Raw genomic sequence first — 15,004 nt, 5'->3', positions numbered from 1 at the left:
AAAAAAAAAAAAAAAGAAAAGAAGCCCATTTTGCCAGTTCTGCCCCATAAAAGGACAAGAACACAAAAAAGGCTCATATCATTCCACAACTCTGTCACAATGGGGACGCATGAGAAGTGGTGGGGGTTTACAATAAACATACATGCATTCCTAACCCCCCACACTCTGCACATAAACACACACCAAAGCGACCTTATGCCCCTAGTTATTTCTACTGGAGTACCTGCAGAGTATGCAGGAACTATAACTTTAAAGCAAGTAATCAAAGACAGACATCTGCACACCTACAGATTGCACAAACACTGCAACAAGAAAAAGCCTGCCTCCTGCTGCTGCTTTGCAAATTAATATGCTGAGCAGCAAACGGGCATTTGTTAATCCCCTCAACAACACACAAATTCCAGACAAAGGAGAGAGATAGAGTTGGAGAGTGAAGGAGAGCCTGGTTGAGAAAGAGAAAGAAGCTTGAAAAAAGACAGAGCATGAAATAGTGAAAAGGGAGGGGTGAGGCACTGAGGGAAGAAAAAGAGGGGGTGTTGTAGAGGAGGAGAGTCTGAGAAACTACTTAAAACGGTGAGAACTGCATGAGCACACAGAGAGAGCAGCCCGATTGGGAACAAAAGACGCCGTGAAAGCAGATTCATCTGTCATCATTAAGCAGGTACAGCAGACTTTTCAGAACTGTTACTATCACGATATGTAGACATCAGATTCATAACTACTGGACAATAATGTTTTTATTCTAGTCCTTTAGACATCAGGAGTAGTATTCAAGAGCATGAGTAGTAAATTTGCCAGATTTAAGAGCATGAGAAAATATTTCCATCCTATTACAGCTCATTTTAAAATCAACTAAAGTACAAACCAAATTTATTACTTCACTCTTTCAGTATTCCCAAAGGAATCCTCTTGTTTACTGCCAGGAGAAAATGGAAGTGCTGATGGGTTTCACCCCAATAGTTTCCCGCACTCAGAGTCTATTTATCCTAATGTGTTTACAGGATGGAAACATTGCAAATGTTTGAATACTTTTGAAGTCATCTCTGAACTGTGATAAAAGGATCTTGTGGAATTAATCTGTACAGGGATGAAGCAGAGTAGAAGGAAGAAAAAATTAAAGCCTTTGTCTCTAATTTGCAACATTTCAAAATTGTAAAAAGAAGTTCATCTTAATCTTGAGTAAACCATTTTGATTCTTGATAGAATAAAACTAAGCTTCTTAGATTTGTTTTTGTTTTCCATCTTATTCACTACCCTCATTAAAACTCTTGATGTAATTTACTGTGTTAAAGAACAAAAAAGGTAAAGTGGCGAGTAAGAATTTAAAGCCTCTCTTACACTAAATGGTCAAATATAACGATGTGACTTATTTTTACTATAATATAGTCATTCATTCTGACCACTCTTGTTATTTCTGTCCACAGAGATGGTGTCACTACACAGGAATCTGGCCGCACTTTTTTTTTTTGTCTTGCCTGTTATGCGCTTCCATCTTTTCAGTCATGCTGCCTCTACCTCCTCACCTGCCACTCATCAAAAGATCGTATATGTGACTGGCTTGGGTGTTGATGATGATTATGATGATGAGTACGAAGATAAACCTAGAAGTCACGCCACTCCTCCTGAGGTGCTATTGTCCTCTGTGCATACACCACTTTTACACCAGGAGCGCAAGCCCTGCGAGTACGACTCATGTTCGGAGAATCAGGAGCCTTGTCAAAGTCTAGCAGAAAAGACAAGTTGCCTCTGTCCCGGAATGAGTGAATCTGATGAACTTCCTCAGGCACCACGCATCAGAGCACTACTGCCAGTCATTCAAGGGGATAACATAGGAAAGATAGAAGTACAGTGGTGTGCTCCAGCCTCTTTGGTATCTTCCTACAGGGTAGTGGTAGAGGGAAGAGAGAGTGATTCCCAGGAGTTTGGGAATACGTTGCGACGAGGTTTGGTGGAATCTTTGGAGGTGGGGACGAAGGTGTGTGTGGAAGCAGTGAACAGTGCAGGGCCCAGCCCTCCTTCAGAATTCTCTTGTAAGCGATATGAGCACCCTGAATCATCTGATCATAAACTGTTGGCTTTGGTCATAGGGGGAGGAGGATTTGTCCTATTTTTGCTTCTTATCATTGTGGCTGGGATTCTTTGGAAGCATTTTAAGCATCAAAATGCAAAGAAAAACTCAACTGATGGACTTGGGAACCCCTCTTACAATACAGAAGGCCCACTGTAATCCAGACAATCGAGAGTGCCATTCATTTTAGTAAACTAGAACACAGCTCATTGATCTGTGGGAAATAATGAACAATAGACCAATAGTTTCTTAAATATATTTCCTCTGATTTCTCTGAAATTTTTAAAACTCCTGTTTCAAGGAGATTGTGTGCAACTCCTCAAAGAGAAATAACTCACAAAACCTTACTAACAACCATTTAATTCTTTCTGTTACTTTGGAGTCAAAACTACAGGTTTGTTTGCGGGCAAATTAACCTTTGTAGGTTTGTTGTAGTTTTTTTTGTTTGTTTGTTTTGTTGTTGTTGTTTTTCAGCTAAACTAAATTGAAAAAGTTGTTATTTTTGTCAAGCTACTGATTTTAATTTTTCAAATAAAATGTATTATTAAAATGGTCTTGATTGAATTGTTTGATTTTTCTGTATATATCATAGGTATATATGTATCACAAGATAAATTCACACATCTTAGTATTTCTTTTTCTGTTTGCTTTTTATTTTTCAAGCCACCTAAACTAATTTTTTCTTTACAACGGTCTGGACTTAATGCCCACTTTTGGAAGACATTTTAAAAATGCTAGTTAGTTAGTTAGTTATTCATTTATTCGTTCATTTACTATTTGTTTTTGTTTTTGTTTTGTTTTTTTACTTTTGGAAGACCTCAACAACTGTGTCCGCCAGTAGTCTTCCTGGTTAAGCCCCGCCTACTCATGGCATCAAACCCAAAGATTTGCCACAAAATGCGGAAGATGTGCTACATGGGAATACTTTTCATATTTACAGTTTCACAATGGCGAACGCAGGTGAGTTTTCTTTCAGACACCGCCTTTACATTGATGTTGACTGAACTAAAATACCCACACATTTGCAAAAGAACGCTAATAAATATCCAATATTTCTTAGAAGAAAAATGCTGAAAGTAATGAGATTTTAACAGAAGTTTTTTTTTTTTTTTTTCATGAAACATTATGCTAATGATTTCGGGTAACTTCTAGTTAATATTTTACCTTTTAATACATTTTGAACGAGGAAACGTTTAATTGTGCTTTGAATCGTTTCTTTTTCTATTTTCTTCCTACCGGTACTTGAGAATGACTCAGCACTCTTATGTTGTCCTGTCTAAAGCTATTTGTCACCTTGGATACGTCAAAAAACAAACCACCTACTATATTTATTATATGACTGTAACACACCTTAACCGCTGCATCAAAGGCCATAGGGCATCACAACTTTACTCCTTATTTTCATTACGCACATTGTAATACGTAATCTTATCATCAGAACTTTGCGTGCCAACCTGAGGGAGCTGTTCATGCAGGCACACAAAGTTTTGATGAATGTGGAGGAGGGTGGCAGGGTTATTCTTTGATCATGTCTTGCTCCAGGTCTAAAAAATCTTTTTCAAAAAAGAAAAAGAAGCCTTGTTTTCAGTTTTCAAAGCCAATATGAAGCTATAATGAATAACATCTCAGTCTGAATAGCTCTATTGTTACTTCATTATGTCTGGGCATCCAAAAACAAGATGAGTAAAACTCAATACATCAAAAATATTCTTTAAAATTTCATGGAAATGTAATAACACTGACATTAAGCAGTGTGTATACTCAATCACTATGTAATTCATTACAGAAATACTACATTTTAAATTCTGTCTACTTAAAACATGATTTAGAGCAGGTATGTCACAACTGACACATTATTGTTTGGTATGTTAGATAATGAAGCTGCTTGCACGTACTTCTCTTTTCATAACAAAATAGTATAGGTGTCATATTACACACAACCCATCTCCCGAACAGTCGCTGCTTCTTTTTTTAAAGAGGACTGCTGGGGATACATTTTGGTCAGGCTGATTTATGCCTAAACTTTTACATTAATTGTTCAGTTTTATAGGAGTGTTACTTAAAGGGAATCAACTTTGTTAATGTGTTATTATTCTTATTGCTAGTAACCAAGGAGATTTCCCATGAGGATCTGAAGGCAATAATGGGAAAGAGTCTGGTTCTGGTTGATGTACGCACTAAAGCGGAAGTGGATAAAGGACAGTGGATAAAGGATGGTTATAAACTACCAAGCGTATGGTTTTTGTGATGCGTTTGAATACATGGTAACAGATGGGAACTGATATACTCTAATCTGGTTTTTCAGGTTCTGGATGTTTTAAAAAAAATGTCTCTTGTCTTTTTCTTCTTTGTGTGTGTGTGACTTTTTTTTTTAGTTGAGACTGTAGAGTCTGCTTTTGCAATGGAGCCAGAGGAATTCAAGACCAAGTATGGAATAACCAAACCAACACAAGATACAAAAGAGCTTATTTTTCACTGCCAGATGGGCCGGCGTGGAGCAGTAGCTACAAGCAAAGCCCATCAACTTGGATATGTGAAGTAAATATCATATTGTTTAGTTGTACTTTATTACAGAGGATTAACAACATGCCTGTACAGATGTTCCCTAGATACTTCCATAACCTTGTTTTATGTGTTAATAATTATAACACATTATATTTATTTAGAACGTTTAATATGTAATGATGATAATTCTCGCTTTGTGACTGTCCTCTCTTTCAGTGCATGCAATTATGCTGGTGGATTCAAGGAGTGGTCTGAGAAAGAAGGAAATTGAATCATTTGGAAGGAGAGCCTCCTATAAAACAGACTATTTATAGAAAGAGCAAAACTCAGACTGGCATACTAAATCTCTTTTGTTGTTGTTGTTGTTGTTGTGTTTTACTTTCCTTTCATTACGGTTTTACATACTGCACAATATTTCATTTTGTGAACTGAATACAAATAAATTATTTTATCCACTCTGAAAATGTCTTTTTTCATATCTGTAAACTGAATGCTTGTAATAGATATTACTGTACAGAATCACTGTTAGAGCCAAAAAGGTTGCCTACCCTGTTCTTTAACTTTTGAATTTCCCCTTGGGGATGAATAAAGTATCTTTCATTTGATTTGATTTGATTTGATTTGATTTAAGTGAAATATGCATTATTAACCTTCAGTTAATGTACAAACAGAAAAATACAATGGACTAATACTGGTGGACATGTTCTCATCATACTAAAGCATAACTGACATTGCAGAGAGGGGCTAAATAATGGTAAGCTTTTGCAATGTGATTCATTGTACAGGAGGTATGGTGGACAGCAGGGTCACATTAGCCTCGGCCAGTGCACATAAACAACGCAGCGCTGGAATGTCATATAATTACAGGCCACCCGGCAGGAGCTTTGTTTATCTGCCATATGTAAAGTTGACCCGGATTTGGGTTTTGGTGAGTTAATTTTGGAAGGTATTTGCAGGCTTTGTTGTTTTTTTGTTGTAGTTGTTTTATGCATGCACTGTACATTAGTTAATAATGGCAAAATTATTCACTTTAATTTAGCCATATTGTTAGTGTATAATTCTGACTTTTGATGAGGATCAGACCCAATGAAAGGTCAAATTTAAGCAGTCAATGCAGCATTCAAAGGGCCCACATAACTCTTTATCCACCACTAATGCTGTTCATTTGTAGCTTAGATCACCTACTAAAGGTTAGGGAGCTTTATTGTCCTGCCTGAGAGGTATATAAATGTACAGTATCTATCTATCTACATATTTGTACATATCTCTCTCTATATATATATATATATATAGATAGATAGATAGATAGATATATAGATATAGATATCAATATAGATAGATAGATAGGTCTTAACTTTGAACTGTGCTTCTAAGAGATAGTACTGTACAGTAGCTGTTTGTAGGCTCATACATAAATTACAATGACAATTAATACAAATAATTTAGCATGTTGGCTCCAAAAAGATACTTTCAGAAACAAAAAAGTTGTGAATTACTTAATTTGAAGGCTATTTTGTCATTTTCGCCATTAGTACAACATTATTAGACAGGTTAAAGAAGAGATTAGGGCCATTCACTAAATATTTTACGTAGCATAATTACATTGATTCTAAGCACGTGCACAGCTTTACTGTGCTAACAAAGCGACAACCAAAATGCTAAGAGACATACGGCAGGTAATCAGATTTATTATCAAAGCAGACATTATACAGATTTAAAGTTTCGTTTAAATGAATTTTAAAAATCTTTTTTTTTTTTAAAATTATTAAAAGAATCCAAAATTGCTGTATGAGGTTCGGTGTTAACTTCTGAGTTTTGTTTTTCTAGGTGCTGCAGCTCATCAAGCTAACGGGCAAACTACGGCGACACGGTGGTTCTAGGGCCGCTGGGGGGCTTCTGGTACTCTTTTGGACTGATACTGGGGATTCTGTTCAAACACTTAACTGTACTGGTAAGATATAACATGTTTTCAAACTTTGAGATCGGAGGATATTCCAGAAAGGGGGTTTAAAAAATGTTATAAAACCTGTGATAAAGTTACTAAATCCGAATCTTAACTCTCGCTGTCGATGAGAAGACAGCGAAGGGGGCAAAAGCATAGGGCAGAAGACAGGTTCAGGGTGGGACAAATGTTCATCTGGGCCCAGATGACATCCTCTGCAGTAGAACTCTATGAAGTCCACCTTCAGCACCACATCGCAAATAAAGTCTGTAAATAGAAAACTTAAAACTGAAGGTGAAGGTAAGAAATGCATGGAGGTAGAGACCCAACACCAACACCCTGGGTGTCAGTAAATACGTTTCATAATGAAGTGTTTCTCTTTTCATGTAACTAAGTGAGGAAATAGTTGCCAGACAATAACCTGAATTGTTACATTTATTGGAAATGGAGTTATCTGTTCATTTCTTTTAATTAAAGTGAATATGACAGACCTTCCTGGAAATCATCATTCTTGAAATAAATTGGGCATAGTTTGAACAAAACCTATTCCCTTTCCAGGCTATGTTCACAACATATTTTTCAGTATTGCCGTATGAGGATTAGCCTCAATAGAAAGCTCAAGATTACTGTTAGTCATAGCCAGCTAAACCAGTAAACCTGCTTTTTGAAATGCCCACCGGGATCTGCAGAGGATATATAATGGTGGTTTAATGTTGCTTTGTCAAACAGAAATATCCAACAAAATTCAAATTTACTTGAACAAACAAGTTATTCAGACCGGTAAAATACTGTGCCTCACTTCTCGTGACAAATAGTTTTTACACATGGAAAAGCAAAGTATATTTACAGAATGCCAAGTACACTTCAAGATGAGTGCTAGTTTTGATACATGAAACTGTGGTTTAAAAAAATCTGATTTGGTAGAGTTTACATTTAACTTGATTACCATTTTTTTATAAAGCAGGACACTAAATATCACTGTCAACTATCTCCGATATTAATAACATTAAGAGGAAATGCAAATGATCTAACATGATGAGGAAACTGTTATCATGGTTTCTGTTGTAGTTGCAGCTGCTGGCCCGTGGTGTGCAGGGACTGAAATAAAAGCACTAGAGTTGGGTATGTGTACACAAATATACTTATACACAAACACTACTTACAAAAAGTTAGGGATACTAACCATTCATTTAAAAAGTTTATGCAACACTGATATATCATGAATGTAGGACATTTAAGTCGAATCACAGAGTTGTGTTTCCTTCATCTCAAACAACCACATAAAATGTCCATTCCTAATAACTTGTCAGGTTTTAGGTGTCGCCTACATGTGAACAGCGTGATGAATAAGACTGTTTGAATTCACGTTGTCTTTGAACCACAACATTTAGTGGTTCATTCATGATTCAGACATTGCTTGTTTTTTTAAGACAATCATCTTGTTAGGGAACAACATGATGTGCAATGTGTATTCAGATGTTTTAAGGAAGTATAATTGATCTCATCTGTAAAGATCATAGTGCACTTTAGGTACATTATGATTTGAAACAAAAAGTCAAATATCCCTATTTTTTGTGAGTGTATATACTGTATGTTATACTGTATATGTCTACAGTATTACTTGTTTTTTGCTGTATTTGTCCTCAGATTTGAAGAAGAGCATGTTTCCATACAAGCAGCCTTGTCCGGATCCTGATCCTGAGGAACTAAATGCCTTCACAGATCTGTATGGTTCTCTCAGATTACTGCTGTCTTTTCAGGTGATCATTTAACTTTTCATTGGCTTAAAAATGACTTTATGTAAGCCATGAAGCAAAAACACAATTAAAATAAAATCCTTTTTTTTTTTTTTAAGTGATCCAAATACTCTATTTTTATGTGTTATCTTTCTCTAACATAATTAATTATAGATTTGTAACTGAGATGTTGTTACTATTGCAGGTGAAGGACACAAGCCAGTATACTCTGGACTGGAAAGCCCACATGCAGGCATTTCTTCAAATGTTTAGTTTGACAAATGCAGGGGTATAACATAAAAAAAGTCTTCCTGTTCAGTCACAAGGTCAGTGAGGAAAGAAAAACTGACTTCTTTTTTTACATTTTTCCTCAGATAAAAATCCATCTCAAATTCAAATTAATGGAGCATGTTTCACTGCATGAAATTAGGTGAGACTGCAGCCACGCCTGCAACAGTTATACTTAATGCCTCACACTTGCTTGATAATCTCACGGCAGAGCAGATAAATTCAATAGTTTATATCAATTTTGGAGTAAGAACATGAGGGGGCTTTTGATTGACCTACTGGGTAAAGGAGTTACATAAACTGAAATGACCAGTTGAAATATTGACCTTTTAATTTATTCCAACAGAGTCAAGCTCAAGCGTAAAATTGCCCAGGCAGACCAGTCGTCTGTGATCCTCGACGTGTCTTCTTCTGCACTGTCAGTATATCCATATAAGAAAATATTAGTTTTGGTTTATGTGAACTAAAGATAAAACTTTATTCTAATCTGTAAATTCACTCAAATTTGCTGAAACATAATACAGTACATACAGATGTGGTTTTACACAAAAGGATTGTTTCTCCTTTAAAGGCCTCCACAGTGTGTGAAGAAAGGATGCTGGTGTCGGGGAGGACATCCTGTAATAAGAGATAAGTTGTGGCTCAGCATCCCACCACAAGCCATGGATCAAGGTCTTTTCGGGGAGCTGGGTGTCCAGCTTGTTACACTCTTGAACCCTTGTGTGCTGCAGTACCCTAATCTACCGACAGAGCTGACAACCATACAGATATCCTTTGTCTTAGATTTTAAGGTAATGCTATTTGTAACAGAATATCAGCAGATACTTAGGAGGCAGAAACCCACAGGAAAGCTGATTACAGATTGCTGTTAGAATTGACATCACTCTGCAGCTGTAGTGCTGATTTCCGGTGTGCTAGTTTGCGTCTAAATGGGGAAAACAGGGATCAGGCAAGACACCTCCATGTACGAGGCCATGGCACACTGCCAGAAAATTGTGGATTGCTCCCATTAGGTTGCATCTCAAGAGAAAATGGTTTACTATTTTGGTTCATGATGCTAACTGAAGGTCATTGTCATGTAACACTGAACCGAACCAGTTTGTGGACATGCAATCTGACCACATTGGCTGTCAAATGTGTGTATAGCAGTCTCCAACCTCACTGGAAGGTAGAATGAACAGGTGGTTGCCACAGGAAGAGAGGAGACAAAGAGTATATATATATATATATATATATATATATATATATATATATATATATATATATATATATATATATATATATATAAACAATCCTTAAATAGCATTAGTAGTTCAAAGTAGTTCAAACCTTGCACATTTCCTTTCCCCCGCACAGCTGTCTGATCACAGCGTGACATGGGTGTCCAGCGTCAGAAAGGCAGTTGGAGAGAGGGTTGTCATAACTATCCCGCCAGTTTTTTTTAGTTACACAGGCCTTTACACCGCTCTTTGGAGAAACTCTGTGTGCTCTGGGCCACAATCTCTCCAAATCAGAGATGCAAGTAATGTGTGTAGAGCAACAGATGCTGAGGCTAAGCAGCACATGGGGCTCAGACATCTGGTGAGAACTCGGAGTTAATTTGCTGCTTCTCTTTTTGATGACCGAGTTAAGTATGACATGTGATTTAAATTAGTCAGCCTTGACATGACATGTTTTCAGGTGTTGGTATACAGCCCGAGCAATATTCCTTTGCCAGGTCCATCTGGCTTTTTCCAGACTCTTCCTGCTGCTCTTGACTGTCAACAGCTGGGTTTGGACAGACTTGACTGCTCCTCTTTGCAAGGTAAACAGCAACCAGTGTTGGGAACAACATGTTCCGTCAGCGTGCATATGTTGTAGGTCTTTAGCTAGAGGGGCTGATTTTCCAATAAAATCGTGGAATTTAAGGCAGGGGTAGGTCCCACATCCAGCACATTTAATCTTTCTTGTAAAGACATTCTCTAGTTTTATTTTCTTTTGACTACAGGGTCTGAGTTGATGAGGATTAAATTCAACCATATGTTTATGTTTGTGAGCTAAAGTACACAGAATGTTAGGCTCAAACTACAGGAAAAACACTTTAATGGATCCCACAAGCGCATAATTAAAATCAGAGAAATAAAACCAAACAACAATGGAAATATAGTGGTGGTGGGAGGGCGGGCTTTAAAGCAGCAGCAACTCAAGGGATTTAACCATTGATTTCTCCTTTTGTTCGACTAACTATCTCTGTTCTGCTGAACGGAAATAATTTTTCCAGCAGTTTGAACTCCCATCTGGTGTTAAATTGACATAAATCTGATCTGCTTCTTCGTGTTTGGTTCTAATGCAACATGTATTTTAACATTTACAAAATATCCTCACTGTGGAGATTTGAGCAAACATATCACAATACACTGTATCATGTGATAAATATTTATGTTTAAATATGTTAAAATGTTATCAGAAGTTTTGTAAATGTTAAAAAAAACAACATTTTTGAGTCAATAGTCTAAAATTTCCTCCTAGTTTAGGGCATATTAGTGTGTCACTTGGCTGAACTGTATTTTCAGCATAGCTACATTGCTACAAAGACGATGCTACGATTCAGAATATTAACATGACAAATGTTCAATATGAACTTAGTGACGCATTAAGTTTTTTAACTAATAACAGTCAGGGATGATAAAGTTATTTCTACCTCTCTGAGGGTGGTAACTCATTTAGTTGTATTTTGTCCAGCAGTTTCTAAGACATCCAAATGGTTCATGTTTTGCAAATACATTTTCTTTCAAGCAAATACCTCAATTAATTCATTACCCCTATTTATTTTAGAGTTCATTTTAAAAAGATTGTGAACAACTATATGTCCTTATTAGGTTAATAAGGACTTTTTATCACACACAACGGGACAATAAGTCATAGCACATTGTGATCTATAAAAAAAACCAACTCATTTTTCAGGAACAGATATTTTGTAATAGTTAATTTCTGTGGTTAGATTACACAGTGAAACAAGGTTTTTCTACATGACTTGTAGCTATTCATAGTGCGCATAATCTTGACATCTCTTGTCTTTGGATGCTAGAGAATTTGCTGTCACATCGTCACAAGTTAGACTTGATGTGAAAGGGGAAGCATTTTCACAATTTGTAACATAACATCTTATGAAAGACTTGAACCCAAGTCAATAAACTTGGTGATCAAAATTAAATGTTCAGCTATTTGCCCAACCCAAAGGTGTGTTTCATTTTGTAATTAAGGTACAGTGAGTATGTCCTTACCGCTATTCAAGTGTAGACTTGGATAAGCTTTTTTGTTTCACCCATTCACAAAAGTAATAATACAATGTATATGTCTTTTTATATATACACATGAAGAAGCTGGGATCAAATCACTTGTCTGTCTTCACAGGAAATCTACAACCGCTCTGTCCACTGACACATTCACCCCACAAAGGTTACTTGGATCTCAGCATATTTTCCATCTGTTTACATCCCTTGCAGATTTTGTGCACAGTGGTGGTACCATTTACACAGTCGAACAAGAAAACTGGGACGATCCAGAGCAAGAATCAAGTCATCTCCCAGTGGAGCAGAGTCTTCTGCTTTTCCTCTTCTTACAGCACAGTGACCCCTTCATCTCCCAGGTCACTGACCTCATGGGTGGGAGCAAACAGCAGCACCTATTTGCTACAAAATACAGATAAGTTCAATTCAGTTTAATCTTCACACTATCGTTCCCTCTGGAAAAAGTGTGTGTGATGTTCCCAGCTGCAGAGATGTTGATAGAGCGCCACCTGGAGGATATTCTGAACAACAATAAGCAGGCTGTCACAGCAGCCCTGCAGTCTGAACTGGGGAACACAATGAAAGCACGTAATCACAGAAAAAAGGCAAGACCTACACACACTAACAACCACTTTTAGAAAAAAGCCTGCTGGCCCCAAGCAATAATTTGACCAATTGATTAACCAAATTTTGTAGTTAAATTAAACAGTTTAAACATTTTCAGGGTGCAGCTACTAATATTGAGTTTGTTTGATAAATTTTCAGTGCTGTGTATATTCAGTTTTAGAGTCAAATGAAGGAATATATGAAAATATTTCTTTAGTTTTATGGAATTTAACTCTTTGTTTGATCTCCATTAGAAAAATACAATCCTTTAATTGCCATTTTGTAACAATAATTTACTTATTAATGTTGTGTTTATTTAAGCAACAAGAAAGGCTACATTCAGCTGCTGAGGTGATTCTCCGTTCCACCATCACTATCGTGAGCTGCAGCAGCAACATGGATTTCAGAAATAGTTGCTTGAACCTCATGAAGGTGTGACAAAATGTGTTTTCAATGTTTATGCTTAACTTTTTGGCTGTAAAATGAAATGATTAATCTCTTTCACAACTCTTAATATGACTAAATTTGGCCGTGAGAAATATCTTACTGGGCCTTATGAATTTGAATACTTGTACAATGCTGGTGATGAATTTGTGAATAAGATCAAGCATGGATACAGCATGTATGTGTTTGTCAGGTGCATGACACTCATGAACTGTCAGCTTCCCTCCGTGAATCGCTGTGGAAAGTGACATTGTGGAAATTCCTTCCAAGGAGCATGTGCTGCTTTACTCAGGTTAGTGGAAATTTGCTTTTAACCAGCACCTCATGTGCATCTGTTCTATATGTGTAATCTACCACACCATAATTATTTTAACAGTTGGAGGAACATCCTGTGTGCAATGAACTCACCAGAACAGAAATCTGAGGATGTCTGTGTTTGTCTTGAAAAGGTTATGTTCTGACTGTGAAGGCAGTTCAGAAAATAAAATGTCTGCAATGTAAAATGTGATGGTTATAAAGCTATACCTGTTAAACCTTTCATTTGGGTACATTGTTAAGATAATAGTCTGTACTACACCGTATGCTACTGGTTTTTTAATACACGTTCTGAGAGATAATTCCACAGTAAGATGTATATTTTCCAAAGGTGCTCTGACTTAGACTAACTTTGCTTCTACTTAAAATAAACAATGAGTTTGGAAGCATAATTACTGTAGATTTAATTGGATCCTAATATCTGAATCCTTACTGACGGTGTAAAGTTACCCTGCTGTGCTGGAAAACAGACTGAGGTCTTAAATGTTTTTGAAGTTTTGTTTTTATTTATTCATTTTATTTCAAAATGATATTTCTTTGGGTTCCCATTAGTATATTTAACCAAATGTTTAACCAGTTCTGAACTACTCATTATCACATGACATGCTTTAGTATGTATTTTCTATTGAATTTGTGTAATAAATGTGCAAATATGTTCTTCTGGCATTGCAAGACCATTTCTGAAGCATTTAATAAAAGTATGAATTGAAAATGTGTAATATTTTAATAAGATTGTGTCAATTAAAAGTTACTTGGTTGGTTGTTTAAACTTACTCTCAACTTGATAGTATTGACAGAGAAAACATATTTATTTATGCACTTTGGGCATAATAATTCAAATTTAGATTTCCCGAAATAATAACTTCATCATCATAAAAAAGCATTTTGTTTATTTTTGCTGTTCATATGTGACAGCTGCCAACTCCACATTAAAATTAGCTTTAATTGATTTTAGTGGAAAATGTAATTGACACTTTCCCTGTATTTCTGGGGTACTGGATTTTTGAGGCATAGACATCATATCAAATCAAATCAAATCAAACTTTATTTGTATAGCACTTTTCGTGCTTAAAAACAATACAAAGTGCTTTACATTATAAAACAATTCACATCAAAATAGATCAAAATAGATAAAACACTAACACTCATACACATCCCCTTTCACCCACCCACAACCACCCTCACCCATGCCCTATTTGCCCTGTAACAGTTAAAAGAAGTTGAATGGCCAGGTGCATTTGCACCAGATGTGCACCAGATAAGGAAACAATATTCTCAGGGAGCCTCTACACAAAGGGCTACCCCCAACCAAGACCACCCAGGCCATCACCATGGGGGCCACCCGGGTCCGGGCAGACAGGACCCACGCCACAACCGTAAGGCTGCAGCGCTGGATCCCAACCCACCAGACAGGGACAGCCCCCACTGCAACACCCATGCAGTCAGAGCAGGGGCAGCCCTTGGTGAAGAGGACCCCAATGAGGAGAGAGCTGGAGTAATAACTAAACAAAAATAAAATCCATTAAAAAAATAAAAAATCTATACTAATATGTAAATAAATATATAAATAAATCAAATTAACTAAAAAGATGTAAATCAATATATAAAATATATAAATAAATAAAATTAACTAAAAAGAAGAATAAATATGGGTTAATATAAGAATGTTAAAACTTAGTTATAAGCTAAACTAAAAAGGTAGGTCTTGAGCGTTTTTTTAAAAACATCAACAGTCTCTGCAGCCCTGAGGCCCTCAGGCAGGCTGTTCCATAGGCGAGGCCCGTAATACTGAAATGTGGCCTCGCCATATGTTTTGGTACGAACTTTAGGA

The 15,004-nt window shown here is 36.6% G+C and overlaps 2 protein-coding genes across 2 annotated transcripts; both read left to right on the top strand.

Annotated features, from left to right (window-relative positions):
* Positions 1-3,015: 3,015 nt before the first annotated feature.
* tstd1 (thiosulfate sulfurtransferase like domain containing 1) lies at positions 3,016-4,844 on the top strand (the record flags this gene model as incomplete). The annotated part of the gene is made up of 4 exons (XM_079250101.1): positions 3,016-3,028; positions 4,174-4,301; positions 4,449-4,606; positions 4,790-4,844. 4 exons carry the CDS (start codon positions 3,016-3,018, stop codon positions 4,842-4,844), a joined length of 354 nt encoding a protein of 117 aa, XP_079106227.1.
* Positions 4,845-6,228: 1,384 nt separating this feature from the next.
* On the top strand, positions 6,229-13,319 carry top6bl (TOP6B like initiator of meiotic double strand breaks; the record flags this gene model as incomplete). The annotated part of the gene is made up of 13 exons (XM_079250100.1): positions 6,229-6,249; positions 6,401-6,524; positions 7,584-7,637; positions 8,163-8,275; positions 8,626-8,681; positions 8,886-8,957; positions 9,111-9,306; positions 10,220-10,357; positions 12,021-12,183; positions 12,292-12,413; positions 12,736-12,846; positions 13,052-13,150; positions 13,308-13,319. 13 exons carry the CDS (start codon positions 6,229-6,231, stop codon positions 13,317-13,319), a joined length of 1,281 nt encoding a protein of 426 aa, XP_079106226.1.
* Between the last annotated feature and the right edge of the window lie 1,685 nt (positions 13,320-15,004).

The sequence above is a fragment of the Telmatherina bonti genome, assembly GCF_933228915.1.
Source record: "Telmatherina bonti genome assembly, chromosome: 12".
NCBI lineage: Eukaryota > Metazoa > Chordata > Actinopteri > Atheriniformes > Telmatherinidae > Telmatherina > Telmatherina bonti.
The sequence above is the reverse complement of the archived record's forward strand: the minus strand, read 5'-3'. Positions and strand labels throughout refer to the sequence as shown.